The sequence below is a fragment of the Chlorocebus sabaeus genome, chromosome 27 (assembly GCF_047675955.1).
Source record: "Chlorocebus sabaeus isolate Y175 chromosome 27, mChlSab1.0.hap1, whole genome shotgun sequence".
NCBI lineage: Eukaryota > Metazoa > Chordata > Mammalia > Primates > Cercopithecidae > Chlorocebus > Chlorocebus sabaeus.
In genome coordinates this window covers 24,561,428-24,585,090 of record NC_132930.1, presented here as the reverse complement: position 1 = coordinate 24,585,090, position 23,663 = coordinate 24,561,428, and the positions used below count along the sequence as shown (strand labels likewise).

Below are 23,663 nucleotides of genomic sequence, written 5' to 3'. Positions count from 1 at the left end.
AACAGGAAAAAATTTTTTTCTTTTGCTGTAAAGCTGAAGTGGCCAAATGTTTTCTGTAATCGATCAGATAATAAACATGTTGTTTAGAGGGCCTCACTAAGTGTGTTAGGACTTCTCGACTCTGTCCTTGTGTCTCCAAATCAGCCATAGACAGTATCTAAAAGAATGACATATCTGTGTTCCAGTACAACTTTATTTTGTTTACAAAAACTGGTGACCCTCCTGATTTGACCTGAGGGCAGTAGTAGTTTCTCAGAATACCTACTTCACCCACCAGGGGACCCTCATAAAGGACTTCCGTGGGACAGCTGGCAAAATTTGAATAAAATCTGTAGATTAGGTATTAGTATTGAATCGGCGAAAATTGTATAAAAGAATGTCCTTGTTAGGAAATAAACGCTGAAATATTTTGGGTGAGGTAGTACTATATCTGCAATTTGCTCTTAAATGATTTAAATAACAGAATATGCAAATAAGGTATAAAATGTTAACATTATGGAGGTCTGAGTGAAAGGAGACTAGGAATTCTTTGTACTACTTGTACTATTACAACATTTCTGTAATCTCAATATTATTTTTAAATTTAAATTTTTTTTGGAAAAAGCATTACATTAATTCTAGGTTAAGTAAACTGGGAAAATATAACTTGTCTCACAAGGCTATGTAAATATATTTTCAATTACTTGTTTTCATATATATATATTCCGTTGAGTCAGTTCTGGTGAGTGGAATTGGCTGTATTCGTATGTCTAGGCATTTTGAAATTTAAAATTTAACATTTTTGTTTCATTACCAGCAGCAGTTAGAGAGACTGCTAATGATATATTTTGATAAGTAAGTTAATGTAAAATAACATTCTCTAAAAATAACAATCAGTACAATGATAATAAACCTCATAAGGAAATGTGCCTTTCTTTCCCCTAAATAGATGCAATAAGTCCGATTTAGTTTATCATTATTTTCCATTGTTTGCCCTTTAAGCAGTTTCCCCTCTTTGGAAAATTGGAGTAGCTTTTAAGACTTTTGCCTCTGGCCAAGATAGAGTAGCATGGAGTAGAATTACTCTCTGGCTTGGAACAAAAACCTGGACAAAATATGTAAAAAACAGTTTTCCAGGTATTGAACATCAGGTATAGAAGGATAAGTGATTACTGAGAAACTGGGAGTCCACAGAGGGCAAGACAGCAGGGCTGCAAAGTGGAGAGGAATTAACTGTATAAATAGGTCCAGAGATCTATCACAGAGGTTTCCTTTTAGTCTTCAGCTACATACTGATCAGCATGCGTGTATAAGGAAACTACTCCGTCGTGGGGATTGGGGAAAAACATCCCAACAAATTAGAGGAAACAATTTCTAAAGTTCACTTAGGACTATGAATTGTGCCTGTTAACAGTAGCCAGAGTGGAAAATCTCATAATTTATGGGGCATTCGCTAGACTGCTCAGAAGGGTTTTGTTTCAGTAGTGATATAAAATTGGGTCCAGGCATGATGGTCTGTTTTCACCTGGCAAACTTAAAGAAGGATTGAAAAGATCAAACTTCATTGTGTACCAGAACAAAGCTCAAGAATATAGAAATAGAAAAATATCTAGCACTAAGAAAGGCAAAATCAAAACATACCAGTCATACAAAGCAGCAAGAAAATATCCATAACAAGAAAAATCAGTGAATCAAAACCAACCCAGAAATGACATGCATGATAGAATTATTGGATAAGAACATTAAAATAGTAATTTTTTTTGTTTTTTTGTAGAGACAGGGTCTCACTATGTTGCCCAGACTCGTCTTGAACTCTTGGCTTCAAGCAATCCTTCTGCTTCCTTGGCCTCCCAAAGTGCTGGGATTACAGGTGTGATTCACGGTGCCCAGCCTAAAATAGTTACTATATTTGTGTTCTATATGTCCAAGATGCCAAGATCAAGAGCTGGGAAAATTTTTCTTTGAAGGGTCAGATGGTGTATATTTTAGGTTTTGTTGCCCATATAACTTCTATCATACTACTAAGCAGCAGTAGACCATGTGTAAATAATTAGATTGTCTGTACAGTGAAATATAGCTTTATTTGTAAAATGGGTGATGGGTAGGATTTGGCCTATAGGCTGTAATTAGTAGATACCTGAGCTAGAGGAGAGGTTAGAGACATAGATTACACACACACACACATGCACGCACACGCACACACTCAAATCTCTAAAGATGAAAACTACAATATTTAAGGTGGAAAAATACACTTGGGATTAATTTCAGAATGGACAAAGAGTAGATTAGTAAACACGAAAACATAGAAATAGATACTGTCTAAAATGAAGCACACAAAGAAAAAGTCTGAAAAAAAGTGGTGAGCATTAGTGAGCCATGGTTTATTGTCAGGTGACCTAATATATATGTAGTTAGTCATTGTAGGGAGAGTATGATTAAAACAATATATGAAGAAACAATGGCAAAAATGTTCTAACTGGAAAATTAGTGAAAATTGTAAAACCACAGATCTAAGCCGGGTGCTGTGGTTCACGCCTGTAATCCCAGCACTTTGGGAAGCTGAGGTGGGCAGATCTCTTGAGCTTAGGCGTTCAAGATCAGCATGGGCAACATGGCGAAACCGTATCTGTACCAGAAAGTTAAAAAAAAAAAAGTTAGCCGGGAGTTGTGGCACGTGCCTGTAGTCCCAGCTACTTGGGAGACTGAGGTGGAGGATCACTTGAGCCCACGAGATGGAGGTTGCAGTGAGCTGAGATCACACCACTGCGTTCCAGCCTGGGTGACAGAGTAAGACCCCATCTCAAAAAAAAAAAAAATCAGTTAATCCTGAGTACAGAAACTACCCGGAAATACTCTATAATCAAATTGATTAAAGTCATTGATAAAAAAACAACAGAAAACAAAAGACAAATTATGCACAAAGGAACAAAGAGAGGATGACAGCAGGTTTTTCATCTGAAACCTTGCTATGGATAAGACAGAGCAAGTGCTTTGAAATGCTCAAGGGGGACCTATACTTGTCAACCTAGAATTCTGTACCCAGTAGATATATACCATTTTAGGCATAGTAAAAATGGAAAGAATTTATTGCAAATAGGCCTTAGCTACAGTGTTAAAAGAAATTCTTCAAGCAGAAGGATGATCATACTAGAAGGAAATCCGATTCTGTACAAATTACCAATTTCAAGAACAAAAACGGTGACAGCACTACAGAGTACAGATATTTGAAGGATAATAAGCAAATATAATAATTAACTTTTTGCCAATAATATTCAACTTTTGAGGAAATGCACAAATTTTTTGAAACTAGCAAACTACCAAAGCTTACTCAAGAAGAAACAGGTAACCTGAATAGTCCTATATTTAAAGAAATTGAACTTATAAACCTTCTGACAAAACTGCAGGCCCAGATGGCTTCATTGTTGAAATTCTACCATATGTTTAAGAAAAAAATTATCTCAGTTCCATACATACCCTTTCAGAAAATTGGAGAGCAGAACATACTTATCAGTTCATTCTGTGAGCATAGCATTACCCTGTTGTGAAAAGTAGGCAAAACATTACAAGAAAATGAAATTACAGTCCAGTATTCCTTGTGAACATAGTTATAAAAAGTCTTCACAAATTTTCAAATGGAATCTAACAATATATTAAGGGGATGATACATCTTGACCTACTGAGCTTTATCTCAGGAATGGAAAACAGTTCATGTAATTCAATATATTAATAGAACAAAAAAGGAAAATCATATGGTTATCTCAGGGGATTTAGAAAAAGCTTTTGACATCCATTCTTAATAGAAATTCTCAGCAAACTTGGAATAAAAGAGAATTTCCTCATCATAGGGTGCCTATGAAAAAACTACATTTAACAACATGCTGTTTGGTGAAACACTGAATGTTTTTCCTCCAACATCAGGAACAACACAGGGATGTCTCCTTTCACAGATTTCATTTAACATTGTATTTTGATGTACTATAAGGCCAGAAAAAGAAGTGAAAGACGTCTAGATGGGAAAGAAAGAAGTGAAACTGTCTTTATTTGCAGATGTCATGATCATCTATATAGAAAATTCTGCAGAATCTTGCTACTAGAACTAAAAAGTGAGTTTAGCAAGGTAGTAGGATACATGATTAACATACACAACTAAATTGTATTTCTGTATACTAATGAGCAATGGGAAATTGAAATTTGAAAGCAATACAATTTACACAGTAGTATAAAAATATATGTAATTCCATGGGAAAAGTCTGACAAAAGGTGCAAAAACTCTACACTGAAGACTACCAAACACCACTGAGAGAACTTGAAGTCCTAATTAAATGTTCTTCAGGTAGAAGACCTAATATATTGTTGAAATGAGCCAGGTACAATGGCTCATGCCTATAATCCCAGCACATTGAAAGGCCAAGGTGTGAGGATCACTTAAGACTAGGAGTTTAAAACCAGCTTGGGCAACAAAGTGAGACCTCATCTCTACAAATAATAAAAAAATTAGCTGGGCGTGGTGGCATTTGCCTGTGGTCCCAGCTGCATTGGGAAGCTGAGGCAGGAGGATTGCCTGAGCCCAGGAGGTTAAGGCTGCAGTGATCCATGTTTGCGCCCCTGCACTCCAGCCTAGATGACAGAGCGAGACCCTGTCTCAAATAAATATATATGGTTAAAATGTCAGTTCTTCTCAAATTGATCCTATGGATTTAACACAATCACAGTCAAAATCTCAGCAGGCTTTTTTGTAACAGCTGACAAGCTGTTTCTAAAATTTATATAGAAATGCAAACAACCTTGAAAAAAAAGCAAAAAGAACTTATATTGCCTGGTTTCAAAATTTATTACAAAGCTATGGTAGTTTAAAGTATTGTATTGGCATAAAGATAGGTAAGTAGACCATTGTGGCAGATTAGTGGCCACAAACATTTCTTCAGATATATGATCAGTTGCTTTCCAGTCAAGGTGCAAAGGCAATTTAACTAGATTTTTTAAAATGATAGTCTTTCTAACAGTTGATTGTGGAACAATTGGATATCCATTGCTCCTTCAACCTGCCCCCCCCACACAAAGTAACTACAGTCTATACATAGTACCCTATTAAAAAAATAGCTCAATGTAGACCTAAATGTAAAACTTTACACAGCTTTTAGAAGAAAACATGGGAGAAAATGTTGTTTATTAGGCAAACATTTCTTAGACATTAAAACACAATCTGTGGAAGAAATTGATAAATTTTACTTCATCAAAATAAAGAATAAAGATGAAAATGACTCTGAAAAGTAAATAATAAGGAAATAATCCATTTTTAAAGGACAGAAATGGTCTGAACAGACGCTAATCCAAAGAATGTATGAGTATAGCAAATACCCATTAAGGAGGTGCAAATTAAGACTACAGTGAGTGTGTTAGTCCCACTGGTTTGCTATAAAGTGTACCATTAACTGGGTGGCTCATAAACCACAAATGTATTTCTTATAATTCTGGAGGCTGGGAAGTCTAAGATTAAGATGCCAGTATGTTTGATGTCTGTTGGAAGATGCTTCCTGGTTGATAGATGGCTGTCGTCTTTGTGTCCTCACAAGGGCACTGATCCTATTCTTGAAGGCTCCATCCTCATGACCTCATCACCTCCCAGATGCCCCACCTCCTACTACCATGGCATTTCTGATTAGATTTCAACATAGGAATTTTAGGGGACACATACACTTTCTAGCAGTTAGATACTATTAATACTATATACCTGTTACAATGTCTGAAATTTAAAGGACTCATCATGGGAACAGCCAGTACTTTCATACATTGGCAGTGGGTATATAAAGTGGTATAATAATTTTGGAAAATAATTTACACTTTCTTAAAATGTTAAACCTCTACTATATGGCCTAGTTATTCTGTTCCTACATATTTAATCAAGGAAAATGAAAAAACCTGAATACAAAGCCCTGAACACAAATGTTCATGTTAGCTTTAGTTGTAATAGTTACACAGACACAACCCCAATATCCAGCAACAGGTGAGTGGATCAACAAATTGTAGTGTATTCTACAGTGAATTTCTATTAAGCAGTAAAAAAGGAACTCGATACATGCAATAGCATAGATGGATCTTAAAATAATTATACTCAATTTTCTAAGTGTGTCAGGAAAAAAGAATATGTACTGCATGATTCCACTTACATAGAATTATAGAAAATGCAAACTGATCTGTAGTGACAAAAAGTTGATCAGTGGTTTCCTGGGGATAGGGGGAGGCAGGAGGAAAGATTACAGAAAGGCAGAAAGGAAACTCACAATTGTGAATACCTTTATTTTGATTTTGGTGATGGTGTGTATACACATGCCAAAACTTGTCACATTGCACACTTTAAAATAAGTGCATTTTATTGTATTTCAATTAAATCTCAAAAAAGCTGTTAAAAACTTAGAAGCTTTTATACTTGAAAAATATTCTAAAATATTCTGAAAGGGATTAGTGTACCTTCTTGGGAAAATTCAGGTAAGTTTTTTTTGTTTATTGTTTTGTTTTGTTTGAGATGGAGTCTTGCTCTGTCGCCGAGGCTAGAGTACAGGTGCCTGCCACCATGCCCAGCTAATTTTTAATTTTTAGTAGAGATGGGGTTTCACCGTGTTGGCCAGACTGGTCTCGAACTCCTGACCTCAAGTGATCCGCCTGCCTTGGCTTCCCAAAGTGCTGGGATTACAGGTGTGAGCCACCACACCTGGCTTCAGATAAGTTTTATTTCTTTTTAAATCTCTGAAAGACAGCAAACTACAGATTTATATTGTTTATTATTGAAGCTAAAATAAGGCAAATTTAGCAAAAAGTTTGTATAACAACAAATGGAAATGTAAAATCAGTGACCAAATCTGTGATAAAATTTTATTTTGTTAAGCACAAACTTGGAAATCAGAAATTTTCCCTTTTGATAATATGTTATAATTTTAGGTACCATCTGGCCTTTTGTTTTGTTTTGTTTTGAGAGACAAAGTCTGGCTTTATCACCCAGGCTGGAACGCAGTGGTGTGATCTTGGCTCACTGCGACCTCTGCGTCCCGGGTTCAAGCCAGCCTCCCACCTCAGCCTCCTGAGTAGCTGGGACTACAGGTGCACATGACCATGCCTGGCTAATTTGTATATTTTTTGTAGAGACAGAATTTCCCCATGTTGTCCAGGCTAGCCTTGAACTCCTAAGCTCAAGTGATCCCCCTGCCTCGGCCTCCCAAAGTGCTGGGATTAGAGGCAAGAGCCACCACACCTTGCCTTGCGAATGCTTTTTAAAATGGTTTTTTCTCCATTTCTCCTTTAAAGAATATTCAAGTTAGGAAAATTTTAGTATCTCTTATTTTATTTGATGAAAAATATTTTAACATTTTTTCTCTCCACTGATGTGTAGAGAGTTCAAAATCGGGCAGATTTTATTCCTTTAAAAAAAATCTTTGAAATCTGTTATACACTATTCTTACTCCAAATTAAGCAATATTGAAAAAGCATCCTGTTGTGAAGGTCATCTTTTAGATAGTATCAACCAGGATTAAAAATAGGAGAACCAAGATGGTGACCTGCCTTTGATTGTCAATACCTCATACTGTTTTATGTTCTCAAATTCCTCTAGTCCCAAATTTTTCTGTGCATGAGATGTAAAACCTTAAGTAGCAAAATGGCTTATTTGTACAATAACCTTTTAAGCTAATAGAACACAGATGTGTTGATGACCCATTGCTGTCAATGTAATGGCCTATGCCTATTTGGGAGTGGGAGGCGGGGAGGGGAAAACCAAGAGCTGGTCAGAATTTGAAAGGATATGTCTCATAGCTGTGTGACAGGATTCGAAGCAATTTACCTACTTATCTACAAAAAAACTGGAATTTTGGGACATTTTTACTTCTATCATAAAAAGAGAGGATTGAAGGGAGATTTGTAGGTGTTTCCCTAGGAACAGGACCTGTACTGTTGTTTGGCTTTGGTCACTGATAGATGTAGACACTTAGTATAGCAGCCTCAATGTTTTAGTGTATTACAAGGGCACCAGGAATTTGTTGACTATTGATAGTATCCCTAGATTGTCATTTTCAAAACTGGCCCTCAGGCAAACAGTAGTTCTCAGAAAGCTTCCTTGGGGGAAAAACAAGGAGATCTTAGGTCGAATAGCTTGGAAAACGAAGCCTACAAATATCCCTCTCTCGAAGATTTTGCTTATGGTTCTGAGTAGTCCTGCCATTAATTGGTTTCACTTTATTTTATCTGATTTCACTGAAGCATCTTTGATTGAGACCCACCTCTTTGTAAACCGTAACTATTGTGGAGCTCACTTTGAGAAGAAGTGTCTGAGACAGTGTAAAAGGCGAGACTGCCAGAATCTGACAAAAATAGGGCAGTTCTTCGAGGTTTTGTGGGGGTGCATATAAATCTGGATGCCTTTTGGCAGCATCCAGAAGTAGATGTGAGAAGAGTTGAGCTGAGCTTTCTGAACTGTCAGTTGTCCATAAGTCCAGTTTTGAGGAAGAATTTTATAAAAAATCTTGATTGAATGTCAGCCATGTAATATACTTAATTGATTTAATCAGAATTCTGTTTTGGAACTTTTCTTTAAAAACTTTTAAAAATTGCAGAGATCAACAAACATTTTCTGTAGCATCAAGTAGTATATATTTTAGGCTTTGAGGGCCACATACTGTCTCTGTTGCATATTGTTGGTCTCTGTTTTATAACTCTTTTTTTGTTGTTGTTGTTTTTTGAGACAGAGTCTCGCTCTGTTGCCCAGGCTGGAGTGCAGTGGCATGATCTCGGCTCATTGCAACCTCCACCTCCCAGGTTCAAGCGATTCTCATGCCTCAGCCTCCTGAGTAGCTGGGATTACAGGCATGTGCTACCGCGCCCTGCTAATTTTTCGTATTTTTAGTAGAAACGGGGTTTCACTGTGTTAGCCAGGATGGTCTCAATCTCCTGACCTCGTGATCCGCCTGCCTCAGCCTCCCAAAGTGCTGAGATTACAGGCGGGAGCCACCTTGCCCAGCCTGTCTTTCAGAATTCTGTGTGTTATATGCTTCAACTACTTAGAAGTATTCAGTTTATAGACACTAGGTTTTTTTGCAGTGCATCTTTACATTTTCTTCTTGACTTTTTTTGTTTTAACAGACATAGTAATTAAAAACTTCCCTGTGTATCCAAAATTTTAAAAATCCTGTAAAGAGACAAACTTTTCTGCCATAACCTTAGTTATTCCCACCACCACCCCTTTTCCTTAATAGCCAAGAAGCATGACTATGTTCGTTGTGCTTCCTTCCCTCCCTTTCATTTTGTAGCTTGCTTCAGTGGTATTGCCTCACCACCAACTCACTGAGAAAATTGTAATTAAGCTGTTCCACTTATGAACTAATTGTCAAATTTGTGAAGAGTTTCTAATCTTTATCTTTCTTGACTGTTCTGTAATATTTAATACCATTGATTATGTTCCCTTAACTGAAGTTCTCTTTTACCTTTACGCGGGGACCAGGTTTTTCTCATTATTTGCAGACTCCCATTGCCTCCATTGGCATAACTAGTAAAAGCAGATCCATTGGAAACAGCAGCACATGAGCTTATCTTACTATTCATGGTTGTTTCAATTTAGCATTCTCTTTGTGGTTGCTTGCTTTCTTTCTTTCTTTCTTTCTTTCTTTCTTTCTTTCTTTCTTTCTTTCTTTCTTTCTTTCTTTCTTTCTTTCTCTTTCTTTCTTTCTTTTCTTTCTTTTTTGCTGTGTAAAAAAAGTTTGAATTTTATAAAGCAAACCACAGTAAAAAAAATTGATGAAGGTAATCACAGATTAAACATGTTGAACCAGAATGGCATTTGCCATAATGTCATAAGTTAATGTTAGTAAAATTATTTTTGATAAAAATAAAATCTCCTTTTTTTTTTTTGTTTTTGGTTTGAGACGGAGTCTCGCTCTGTTGCCTAGGTGGTGCAGTCTTGGCTCACTGCTATCTCCGCAAGCAATTCCCTGCCTCCCGAGTAGCTGAGACTACAGACATGTGCCACCATGCCTGGCTGATTTTTGTATTTTTTGTAGATATGTGGTTTCACTATGTTGGCCAGGCTGGCCTCAAACTCCTGCGCTCAAGTGATTCGCCCACCTCAGCCTCCCAAAGTGCTGCAATTACAGGTGTGATGCAATTGGTTTTCACTTAGAATGAAAATTTTATGTGGAATCATTAAATGAAATTAGTAAACAATAGACTTCAAAATTTACATTATGTTTTAAAGTATTCAAAAAAGTTCAGTATAAAACATAATAATTATATGGTCAAGGATTCTTCAGCACCCATAATATGTTTTTCCAATAATAAATTTTTCAGTATTTTTTTATTAAAAAAGAAACCTGGATGATTGTGATACCTTACCACTGAAATTTTTTTGGGTTTATCCCAGTAGTTTTCAATCCATGTGACCATCTCACTCCATCCTCTTTCTTGACATTTGGCACCATCTGGAGACAATTTTGGTTGTCATAATTCAAGGAAGGGCGCTACTGGCACCTGCAGGGTAAAAGCTAGTGATGCTGCTACATATTCCTACAATGCACAGCGCAGTCTCTCCACAGCAGAAAATGATTTTGCCCAGGATGTCAACAGGGCTGAGGTAGAAATCCTATTTATTGACACAGCCTTACTCTATTTGGATGAAAAGCATATGGGCTATTATTTGACAGGCTTTACTATTTATTGTGCTTCTTTAGAGTATACCGTCTTTTTTTATGGCTCCTTAAGGTGCAGAAAGTCAATGATCAAGTTTTAATTGCCAGAGAACATAATTTTTAATGTTTAATATTCTGTTTAATAAAGCAAAATTTATTTTTACTGTTGAAAGAAGCTGTTTGGCAAATTACTCTTACAGGACAACTATTGTTCATGATTACCTTGAGGCTCTAGTTACTTTTTCAGGAATTTGTATTCTAAATATGAAAGAAAAGACAAGGAAAACCAGAGCTGTCACCCTGCATTCATCATAAGCATCGTGAGTTCTTAGAACTATGAACAGTTACATCCAGTAGTAGAAGCCAGCAAAATGCCCAGTGCCTAGAATACAGTGGGCTTTCAATAAATCTTCAGTGGGAAGATGGATAGTTGTGCAGTTTACCTGGTGTACTTACAAAATTTGTGTTTTGCACACTGGTTAAGATGCCTGATCATTCATTCCTAGGTCATTTTCAACTTGGCTCTCAAAGCCTCAGTGCAAGTCCCATTTTCCCTCCCTCTGCACTTTGTGTACTATTGAAGGTTGAAGTCTTCTTTCTAAGGAAATAATATAAATAATTAGAGGCTACTGACACTTGCTTTCTGTCAGTTTGTGGGACTAACTTACTTTAAAGTGTCCCCCCCCACCCCCAATATGAGGTATTACTGTCTTTATCTTACAGGTGAGAAAACTCAGGCTTAGTGAGACAGACCCTTAGTAACAGACCTGATCTATTTCACACCAGAGCTATACCCCTAACCACTAATAGTGAAATTTTGTCCTCACAAGCTAGACTACCTAGATTTGAATCCTCACTCTTCAGTATCATCTTGGGAAAGTGACTTAACCTCTACCCAGTTTCTGAAATGTACATAATAGTGTGTTACCCTCAAGGTTGTTGGTTATGTTAATACATGCTTAGAAGAGTACTGGTAGAGTGATTTTTTAATTTTAGCTCGTTTAGTGATTATAATTAAAATCTTTGTAGAAAGCATTTGTGACTGCCTTGGATATTATCAAATACCAAGTTTGTGTCCTGATTTACCTGAGTTGTCATGAAAGGGATAGAAATGTAAAGTATGAATCTTGCCCTTATTTGGGAAGACAAGAAAAATAAACATGAAACCTGACAAACACAATGCAGTTACTGCTAAATAATGTAATAGAGACTACAAATGCAAATAGAATTTGGTATCCAGAAATACACTTAATGGCTTAAAATTATTCAAATATATAGTAGCCCTTCAAGTTTTGTGCTGAGAAATTTTGTGCCGGTTTTGTCAGGATATTGGCCTTCTCTTGGCTTTGCTTTTTTTTTTTTTCTTTTTTTTTTGAGACAGAGTTTCACTCTCGTTGCCCAGGCTGGAGTGCAATGGTGCAATCGGCTCACTGCAACCTCTGCCTTCTGAGTTCAAACGATTCTCCTGCCTCAGCCTCCCTAGTAGCTGGGATTACAGGCATGTACCACCGTGCCTGGCTAATTTTGTATTCTTAGTAGAGACAGGGTGTCTCCATGTTGGTCAGGCTGGTCTCAAATTCCCGACCTCAGGTGATCTGCCTGCCTCAGCCTCCCAAATTGCTGGGATTACAGGCGTGAGCCACTGCACCCAATCTGCTTTTGTTTTCTTTTTCACCCTGAACTCTATGTTCAGTCACCTGACTTTGTAGCACCTCAAATCCCTCATCATTGTTACCCTCTCCAGGCTGCATCTCTAGTACCCAGCAGGTTTGAGAGTATGGTCTCCCTATTCCCTTCCTTGGAATGTTAGTGGGAATTGACACCATTCTTTTTGGTTTCCAACATTAGCTGGTCCTTTGATACCAATCTTCAGTTGTTTTATTTGTCCATAGTTAGCTTCCTTTTCCATACCCTGGAAGGTATTTCCAGTATTTACAGCTGTTTTCTTATCCATTAGACATCATGATGGCCTCTCATTTTACGAATAAATAGAGACTTTCAGACTTAACTCCTGCTTATGTCCTTCGCCCAGCTGGCATCTGTTAGACTTCTTGCTGAAATTAAAGTGACCTTGACTTCTGCAACATCTCACCTTTGATTGCTCCCTTCTTTCGAGGTTGTGTCTTTCTACAGCACCTGAGGCTGGTTTCAGTTCTTCCTGTTATCAGTTCTCAGTTTCCTTTAATACATTTTATTCTTGACTCTCCTGTCAATGTGTTTTTGTTCCGGGGGAGTACATTTACTTCCATGGTTTTGTTTGCCAATTACATACTAGTGAACCCCACCTTTTCAGCCCAGACCTCTCTCTTGAACTATGCATAGATACTTCCAACAACCTACTGAATACTTTCAACTCGGAGGTCCCAGGGGCACTTCAGAGTTGACTTTTGTCAGCAGAACCGAATAATAATATATATCCACTTCTCCCAAAACAAAAAAAAATAGTTATTTTTCCTGTTCCCTACTGTCTTCTGTTACGTTCTTCTTAGTGTGAGAGCCTTTTTATGTTTGTCTTGTCCCTCTGCTTTTGAATCCTTTCTCTAAAAATAACTAAAAAGTAAAATTAATTATGTATTTTTAAAAAACCTTAATAAGATCTCTCATTGCCTTTAGTTTAGATTGAAAATTCAGTTTCTACAGTATTGATTTTCTATAATGGGCTGGAGAGAAAATTGACTGGTGATCTTGTCCCAGTTCACAAAGGGATGGATTTTTTTTTTTTTTTTTTCATTTTGAGTTTTTCTCTGGATCTTACTACTTGCTACCACTTTTTTTATACTTAAAGGTTTAATCATAATGAATAACCATATAACAATACTTCCCCTAAAAGTACGTCAAATAATTTTCCAAGAGTTTTTTTTAAAAACTTTGATTTTAGGTTCAGGGTTACATGTGAAGGGTTGTTACATAGGTAAACTCGTGCCATGGGGGTTTGTTGATTATTTCATCACCCTGGTATTAAGCCCAGTACCCAATAGTTATTTTTTCTGCTCCTTTCCCTGCTCCCAAGCTCCACCTTCAAGTAGACTCCAGTGTCTGTCGTTTCCTTCTTTGTCTTCATAAGTTCTCATCATTTAGTTCCCACTTGTGAGAACATGTGATATTTGGTTTTCTGTTCCTGTGTTAGTTTGCTAAGGAAGATTGCCCCCAGCTTCATTTATGTTCCCACAGAAGACATGATCTCATTCTTTTTTATGGCTGCATAATATTCCATAGTGTGTATGTACTACACTTTATCCAGTCTGTCACTGATGGGTGTTTATGCTGATTCCATGTCATTGCTATTGTGAATAGTGCTACAATGAACATTCGTGTGCATGTGACTTTATGGTGGAATGATTTATATTCCTCTGGGTATATATCCAGTAATGGGATTGCTGGGTGGAATGGTAGTTCTGTTTTTAGCTCTTTGAGGAATTGCCATACAACTTTCCACAACAGTTGAACTAAATTACACTACCACCAACAGTGTATAAATGTTCTCTTTTCTCTGCAACCTCTCCAGCATCTGCTATTTTTTGGCTTTTTAATAATAGCCATTCTGACTGATGTGAGATGGTGTCTCATTGTGATTTTGATTTGCATTTCTCCAATGATCAGTGATATTGAGCTTTTTTTCATACACTTGTTGACCACATGTATGTCTTCTTTTGGAAAGTGTTCGTGTTCTTTGCCTACTTTTTAACGGGTTTTTTTTTTTTTTCCCCTGTAAATTTGTTTGTTCCTTATAGATGCTGGATATTAGACCTTTATCAGATGCATAGTTTGCACGTGTTTCCTCCCCATTCTGTAGGTTGTCTGTTTACTCCATTGATAGTTTCTTTTGCTATGCAGAGACGTATTACTACTTTTATCATCACCTGTTATGGGGTAATATTTGAAATAGTGTAAACTTTTATACTTAGTATTTAAGTATACAAATGTCCAATTTTCAAAGCCTTTCATGGTTGACTCTGTCATTGTCAACCTTATTCACTGCCATGGCTCACCTTAGAATCTTGCAAATTTGTTTGAATTCCCGACTGCCACTATTCACTATAAGAACTTGGGCATGACAATCAAAATGGTGTTAGCAGTATATCAGTACTTAACTTTTTGCATTATGAGGATTAAATAAAATAATGGAGTTAAAGTGCTTAGTTCAAGGCCTGGCACATAGGAAACATTCAAGAAACATTAGCTGCTCTTGTTTTACTGTTGTGACTGCCTTACTCCTTAGCCTGAATGTGCAGTATGCCTTTGTTCACACTGTTTTCAGGCCCTGGAGCACCTTATGCTTTCCTCCTCCCACTTCCTGTGTCTACTTCTCTCTCAGGATTAAGGCTTCTAAAAACTTTTCCCAGCATGTAGTCCTTTACCATCCACCCTTGTCTTTACATAGGCATTCCCTTATTGGTGCTTTTTGTACATATTTCTACTTGGATGATTGCATTTCATTACAACTTGGACTTTGAGTTCCTTTTCAGTGGTAGGGATTAGTTCTCAGTCTATTTATATTCTGGTATTACTGCCCGGCCTTGGAGCTAACAGGTTTTTTCAGTTGGTAAAAATAAATGCTGTTATCTAGGTTATCTCATTTAATCCCCTCAGCCACCCTGTGGTAGGGAGGTGTTATTATCTTCCATTTCCAGTTAGGGAATCAGGCTGGTTGAGGTTAAATGATTTGCCCCAGGCTACTTAGTATGTAAATGCTGTAAACCTAGAAATCCTAATATTTAATAACTTATTACTATTGTATAGCTACCCTCTTATACCTGATATTTGTCTTTATAGTATGAGTAGAATAACATTTAAGTTTGGGCTGTGTAAAACATCTCAAGAACTGGGATTCTGCTTATTCAGAATTGTTATAGTTTCATCTGTGTAGAACTTGCTTTCTTTTTACTATATAATATTGCTTAGCAAAACAATTGAGTATGTAAATACATTTAAGATATTGAACTTTGTATCGACCATTTGCTCAATAAATATGTAGAGTTGTTTTTACTTGAAAGAATTAACGTTATATTTTTTTCAAAATTCAGATTTTCATTGATTTCAATTAGCCTTTATTAAATTTTATTTATTTAATATCCTTGAGATAATTATGTATTCGTATGTGAACGATAGGCCTTTCTTGGTCCCTATAGAATTGTCATTTTAGGATCATGTAATAACAAATTTGGATGACCTAAGGATTTGTTACAGCTTTTGTATTCATTGAAAAACGTTGCTTCTGATAGCTGGGGTAGGGAAACTGAGGAGGGGAACTACATTATTAAACTACAAAATTACTGCATTTTATTAACTTTATAATATTTTAAAGCCACATTAGCAGTGTATATGTTGATTGTAGTTATTCTGGAAGGTGTAATTGTGGTTTGAGTTACATCATAAATTCTAAAGAATGCAAGACAGTTTCTTATTTTTAAAGAACAAGGAATAGAATTGAAAATGAGCAGTGTTTAGTATCATTGTATAATCTTCCAGTTTAATTTATGGATTTACTTTGCTTTATTGTTTTTGTTTTTAAGGTTTGCTTATTTAAAAAATATTTATAAGCATTCCTCTCATTACAGAGCATAGTAATGAAGGAAGATTTCATCACGAATTTCACCTCTGTAACAGTAATATTTATATTTGATTTTAGGGAAGCTATGCGAAATTATTTAAAAGAGCGAGGGGATCAAACAGTACTTATTCTTCATGCAAAAGTTGCACAGAAGTCATATGGAAATGAAAAAAGGTAAGATTATTGTTTTTCTGGTGGATAGTTAATTGTAGTTACCTCATGAATTTGCCAATTATATATTAATATATGTGTCAGAGGATGGTTTCTATTACTGGGTTCATTTGCTAGTACAAAATAAAAAATAGGGGATTTGTCTCCTGAAGGGGAGAAACAAAGTGAATTGTAGTATACTGTTAGGAATAGATAATTGGTGCCATGAAGAAAAGTCAGCATGGAGACAGAGGACCTCTCAGCAAGGCAATCTTTACTTTCTGCAGAAAAGGTGCCCCTTGCAGATGGAATAATGGAGAGAGCACACTTAACAAAAGAAAAGCAGACATATTTGTCCCTTATGCATTTGGGTCATCCTTACCTCTGTGTCCTACATCCATTGGCTGGAGCTGGACCTCACAGTCTTAAATTGATACCCGATTTGCTAATAACATAAAACTTTCCTGAATAGGTAAGTACAAGCAAGAACCAAGAAGAGAGGAAGTTGCTTATAAAAGGTTTAAGAAAGCAATAACATTTCCGAATAAGGAAGAGGCATAAAGCTATGAGCTAAGACTTGTCTGGGCCTGCCCAGACATGCCTAAGTAAACCAAAGCGACCAATTGGGGTAAAGTGTAAGAACTAATAGTTGATAGGAGGCTTTAGAGTAAGAAGCTATTATTTCTAGTGTCTATTATTTTATTTTTAAACCAAGACGAGCTTTGAAGAGGAACTTTTCTACTTTCTACACATACTAAAGCCAGAAGCAGAATTTAATAAAGGTCATCTTGTTAATAAATCCCTAATCTTACAAAATCAAATAATCCACAATTTTTCTTTTGGGCTACATAGTATTTCCCAAATACTTATGTGATACATTAGGTCATTCACAGCGAAGCTTTCTCTTTGGTGGAAAATGTAGTTTTTTACACAAATGTGACCCCAAAAGTACCATTTTGAAAAGGAAAAGGCTAAACAAGCTCTTGATCCTAAAACTGTCTTGAGCTTAGGTTAATTGAGCTATGGAGTGATTATAAGGAAAATCCTGGCCCTCTCTCTTGTTCCTATTCTTGTTTGGGTTGCTATTAAGAAGAAACAGCAAAACTGGGTTCATACTCTCATACCGGTTGAATGTGGACTCAACAGAAATTACCTATAAAGTAGATTAACCAAAATTAAATTACAACAAGGTGATTTAAAAATATTTCTCATGGTATTCTATAAATTTCAGCATTTTTTATGTTTAATTGGGGACTTTCATTGTTTCTTCACTTGGTTCCTGAAATTTTCTTGTGAATAGTTTCTTGAGTCTGTCTTTCAAACAGCATTTTTTGGTTAAGCATTTCATGGAAAAAGCCTGCTTATGGAGAAAGATCAAAGGTTTTTAATTGGCTAGAAAGGTACCCAACTGAAGAGAGAAGGAATGAAAACTAAGGTTTTGGGGTTGTTGTGAAAGGAATGAGTAGAATTCTTAGAGATTGTGACATAAAGGAAACCTCAGCTTATGCTTAAGAGAAGGGAAATGTAATATGTATGTGATTAGATTAATTTACATGTTAAAAGAGAATTAGGAAGTCCCTTTTTAGGAATTTCCTGGAAGCTGACTAGATCTGAGCTGAAAAGAAAGGTAAAGCTTTTTTTTTTTTTTGGAGACAGGGTCTCACTATGTTGCCCTGACTGGAGTGCAGTGGTATGATTTTTGCTTACTGGGCTCAGGTGATCATCCCACCTCAGCCACCTGAGTAGCTGGGACTACAGGCACTCACCACCATGGCCAGCTAATATTTGTATTTTTTATAGAGACAGGGTTTCACTATGCTGTCCAGGATGATCCCAAACTCCTGGGCTCAAGTGATCTGCCCTCCTCTGCCTCCCAAAGGATTAGAGGCATGAGACACCGTGCTTGGCCAAGAAGGTAAAGCTATTTAGTTGGTAGCTTTATCCTCAAAGATGAACAAGTGAAAACAGTATTTAAGATTCATACTGCCAGGTATTGTTATTCAGGCTTACTAAATTTGTGATTATTTTATCTTACTTTACTAAAACAACTTAAACACTGATTTAGGGTTAAATATGGGAAGAAGTTGGTATCTGTAGTTTGGGACACAGCATACCAACTCAAATTAGTGGTCCTTTTTTTTCCCATGAAGTTGATACTAGAAATTCAGTATTTCTTTTTCATTAATGAAATTTAGTGTGTGTTTATAGCAAGTTTTCTGCTTTTTAAGCAAAACAGAAAAAGTCAACACCCATCATTATGGAAGAAGAATCTAAAAGTGCTTTATAAATATTTTAAAGTTGTAATCCTCATAACAATTTTGTAAAGTAGTCATGTTATGATCCAAATTCTGTGGGCAAATAATCTAAAAATCAGAGATTTTAAATGTGTCCAGGTTGACATTAGTTAGGAATCTGTGGAACTAGGGTTGGAACTCTTGAGGACCTAATTTTAAATATTTACCCTTTTTACTACCCTAATTGCCATACCATTCCATTTGCGTTTGAGTGTTGGTTATCTAGAGCAGGGACTAAGGAGGAAAAGATCCTCTGAGTACTTAAACTTTGTAAACTTAACTTTGCCTAAGACTAACTCTTTTACCATTACCTACCTAGGTGAGACTGGGCTAGTTCTAATTGAATTGTGAATAGATGCATGTTTATCATATAGCTTCAAACTTGGGCAAGCTGCTTTTCTTTTCTCTGGATTTTTGAAGATGCATTTTAGTACAATTGAATTCACTTATTCTTTATTTCTGGTTGGCTATTTGGCTATTATGTGCCAGGTTTTATGCAAAAGGATAAAAACTCCTTTACTAGGAGTTTTAAAAGTCACTATGTCATTTAATAACTGAGGCCCAATGGAGATAACAAAAGGGGAAGAGCTATTTAGAAAATTATGTTAAAATCCAGATAAGGTTCCTGTTTGTTAGTTACTGTTAAAAAATACGGCTGGGTGCGGTGGCTCATGCCTGTAATCCCAGCACTTTGGAAGGCCAAGGTGAGAGGATCACCTGAGGTTAGGAGTTCGAGACCAGCCTGCCAACATGGTGAAACCCTGTCTCTACTAAAAATACAAAAATTAGCCAGGTGTGGTGGCAGGCGCCTGTAATCCTAGCTACTGTGGAGGCTGAGGCAGGAGAATCACTTGAACCTAGGAGGTGGAGGTTGCACTGATCCGAGATAGTGCCACTGCACTCCAGCCTGGGCGGCAGAGTGAGACTCTGTCTCCAAACAAACAAACAAACAAAATGCATATAGAGCTGTAGTGGTTTATCGAGTTAAAATGGAAAATTTAGCCTTATCTTTTATTGTAGTAGCTTTTATATTTTTTCTTCTTTTTTTTCTTTTTTTTTGAGATGGAGTCTCACCTTGTTGCCCAGGCTGGAGTGCAATGGCACAATCTTGGCTCACTGCAACCTCTGCCTTTCAGGTTCAAACGATTCTCCTGCCTCAGCCTCCCGAGTAGCTGGGATTACAGGCACCCACCACCATGCACAGCTACTTTTTGTATTTTTAGTAGAGATGGGCTTTCACCATGTTGACCAGGCTGGTCTCGAACTCTTGACCTTGTGATCTGCCCGCCTCTGCCTCCCAAAGTACTGGGATTACAGGCGTGAGCCACTGCACCTGTCCTGTTTTCAATTTCTCTGTATTGTTTGGGCATGGCCTAGTTGGTCTAAAACCCCAGTCAAAAGAAAGCTTGAACAATCTAAACTTTGAAGTTCTCTAAAAAATGAATAAAAATGATGAAAAGGCCAGAGTACTACTTTCCTATATTTTCACTGATTTGTATTGTTAAAAATTTTGAAGTAGACATGCATTACTTTATAATAAAGGGGAAACCCATTAAATGTACTTGATTTTTTTAAAAATCAGGTGTTAGTATTAAGGGATTGCTAATGCTAGTCTAGCCCTCTGGATGTCTAGCAAACTCCCCTGGATTCAGAAAAGAGTTCTGGGCTCTTACTTGGTGGTGGAGTGCATAGTGGGAAGAGGAAGATCTGCCTTCTTTCTTGCTGATCCAGGTTCAGGCCTTTTTGAAGAGTTGCAAAGGCACAAGGCGTGAGGTTACCTGGGGGCATGATCACAGTCCTCTTGGCTGTGTCTTTTTGGCATATAAAATAACTCCAGTGAGTGATGCTTAAAAATACTTGGTTAGGAAATTTTATCCCCAAATTTTAAATTGTTCTTGATGTTAAATATGGTGCCTAATAACTAATATTTATTTGCATGGCACATCTAGTACCCCATTTATATTAGTGATGAGTTTCTCATTAAGTAAGGTCTTAGGTTAAAAAATAAACTTTTTAAAAGATTATTTTATCTAGAGGAAATGTTAATATGTCATTTGACATATTAACATTCAGCTTTCTTGAAGGCAGTAATTAAGCAGCAGTATGATGCTGTTGAAACAATTAACAGTAAAGCCATTTAGACTGATTCTGAAGTCATATTGAGATTTGTGTTAATTGGCCAATTGTGGTATGCAGAAAGTTCCTAAATATGGTCCTTGTGAGCTGAATAATCATCAAAGGTTAGTAATGATTCTGCAAAGGTAGCAAGATAATGCAAATGTCATGAGTTTGGATTCTGTTTAACCGAATTTATATATTGGGATGGATAAAAAGCCTTCTTTGAATCTGTAAGGCAGTTTTCAGACATCATCTCAAGATTTGAGGAAATAGGTGTTGAAACAGTGTCTGAAAATAAAGACAACTATGACAGGAATAAAATTTTAAATGTGTGCATATCGCCACCAAGTGGCAGAGAAAGTATTGTTTGTCAGTTGATAGAGCTGCTGGGAAAGATGAGAAAATAGAGGCAACGTGTTTTATAGGGTATCTTTTTGTAGCAGCAGTTAAACTCTGTAAGCTAACCACTTACTGGTCAAACTTTTCACTGAGTGTTTGATACATATTGACCAACTGCCCAAATTTTTAAAAAATCGTCAGTTTCACACACCTGGCCTAAAATACACCACCTAAGATATATTTTAGGCCAGGTGCAGTGGCTTGTGCCTGTAATCCCAATACTTTGAGAGACCAAGACAGGAGAATCCCTTGAGATCAGGAGTTCAAGACCAACCTGAGCAACATAGTGAAAGTCTGACTCTATCTTTAAAATTAAATAACTAAATAAGTAAATAAATAAAATAAAGATGTATTTGAGTTTTCTTCTGTTAATTTGGTGGCCTTTTATTTTTACCCCACTCCCTTTGGTTTCTTTTGCTTGTATTCTTGCCCTTTTTTTGTATATATGCTGACTTTTATTCAATCACTGTATTGTTACTGAAGTCTGGACAACAACTTGATTTGTTTGCCGTATTTTAGGGGATGATGATATTGGGATGTTTAAGTTATGATTTTATCAGCAATATAGAAATAATTTCAATGTTTAGATTATTTTAGATTTGCTACTTTCTTCCATCATGGCTTTTTGAAATAATTTAGAGTTGATTTTTTTTTTTTTTTTTAAAGACTCAGAGACTATTGAAAAGTCTTCATTTTTCTTATATTTATTACATGATTGGAAAGCACTTTCGAGATAAACCCTTGGTCATTGTTTTGAATAGAGAATTTTTTATCAACCTGATTTTTACCGTTTCATGCATTTTGTCACAGTACTTTTGAGAGAACTAGCACTACTCATTCTTTTATCATTTTAGCTCTCTTTATATTTTTCAGATGTGAAATTAAGTACCATTTATGATAACTCATTGAGATTTGACTACTGTATTTGGCATACAGGTTGTGCATTCCCAATCCAAAAATTCGAAGTGCTCCAAAATCTGAAAACCCTGAGTGCCAACATGACCCTGTAAGAGTCTTCCTCTGTCATCTAGGCTGGAGTACAGTGGCACTATCTTGGCTCGCTGCAACCCCTACCTACCGGGTTCAAGCAATTCTCGTGCCTCAGCCTCCTGAGTAACTGGGACTACAGGCATGCACCACCATGCCTGGCTAATTTTTGTATTTTTAGTAGAGACAGTGTTTCGCCATGTTGGCCAGTCTGGTCTTGAACTCCTGGCCTCAAGTGATCTGCCCGCCTTGGCCTCCCGAAGTGCAGGAATTACAGGCATGAGTCACTGCACCCAGCCTGGAGCATTTTAGATTTGGGGTGTTCAACCACTAAGAATAAATGCAAACAATCCAAGATCTGGAAAAAAAAAAATTGAAAACACTATTGGTCCCAAGCATTTTAGATAAGGAATACACAACCTGTACTAAAACACAGCTCTTTGAGTTTTATAGCTGATACACCAATTTACTAAGGAGTCCTAACATCAGTGTTGAATAAAAAACTAACAGGAGTTGTGTTTCCAAAACTGATGCCTTCTCAACCTCCTGAGAGTGTGCCAGCCTAGGTATTTGACTCTGTGCCATAGTAAGCATTGGGTAACTCCCAGCATTAGAAGCCAGAAAGCTCCCCTTTGTAGACTTGAACTGAACCCACTCCAAAACTAGCCCAGTTAATCCAGGCTTCCCTCCAAACTTAGAGTGACCTGGAACTGGGCCCACTACCTTGGCTGTGACCTTTATATCCTTGGCCTCAGTGTAAGTATACAGGCATGAAAACTGCTCTTTTCTATTGGATTAGATAAATGTGAGAGGACTACAGAGACTTCCCTCCTCACTCAGTTAAATCCTTAGGGCCTCCTTGGTCTACTTGTCCACTACCTCTGGCTTCGCTGCCTCTTAATCCCCCTCCTGCTCTCCACTCCAGCCACTCTGGTCTGTTGGTTATTTCCCCACTCTTGGTCACAGTCCTTCCTGCCTCAGAGCCTTTGCACTGGATCTTTCCTCTGTGGAAATGCTCTTGCCCCAGGTGTCCACATGCCTTTAAGTCATGACTCAAAGTCACCTTCTTAAGGAAACTTTTCCTGGCCACCTTGGGCTGTCCCCATTTCAAGTACCCCTTGCCTGCTTTATTTTTTTTCTCCCCAGCTAACGGAGTACACCAGCTAACGGAGTACATGTGCATGTTATTTCACTCATCTGTTTTTATTATCTCTCTCCTATTAAAGTGTAAGTTCCATGAGGACAGGAATTTTGTGTAATTTTTTTGGTTATTTTTACTGCTATATCCCTAGTATCTGTTACACACTCAGGATATAATAAATAATTTGGAGAATTAATGAATATTAAATAAAACCAGCTTACTTCTTGTAAGTCATATGTGAATTGCCTCTAAAGTAGTCTGGTTAGGGTTGAGCAAAAAGTAGGTTCTATTAATATATTTTGAGTCAATTCAGTAGATAATATTGTAGAGGCTGAGGGGGAAGTATATAAGAAGTAGATATTACCACCTTCAAGAAGACC

The 23,663-nt window shown here is 36.9% G+C and overlaps 1 protein-coding gene across 7 annotated transcripts in view; it reads left to right on the top strand.

The window, feature by feature from the left end:
• Positions 1-23,663, top strand: part of RBPJ (recombination signal binding protein for immunoglobulin kappa J region) — a 268,269-nt gene that overhangs the window by 223,972 nt on the left and 20,634 nt on the right. For all 7 annotated transcript variants that reach the window (XM_073012483.1, XM_008017713.3, XM_038008640.2 and 4 more), the window contains one exon: positions 16,273-16,368. In XM_073012483.1, the coding sequence (XP_072868584.1) occupies positions 16,273-16,368 (96 nt within the window). The remainder of the gene's footprint in view (positions 1-16,272; positions 16,369-23,663) is intronic.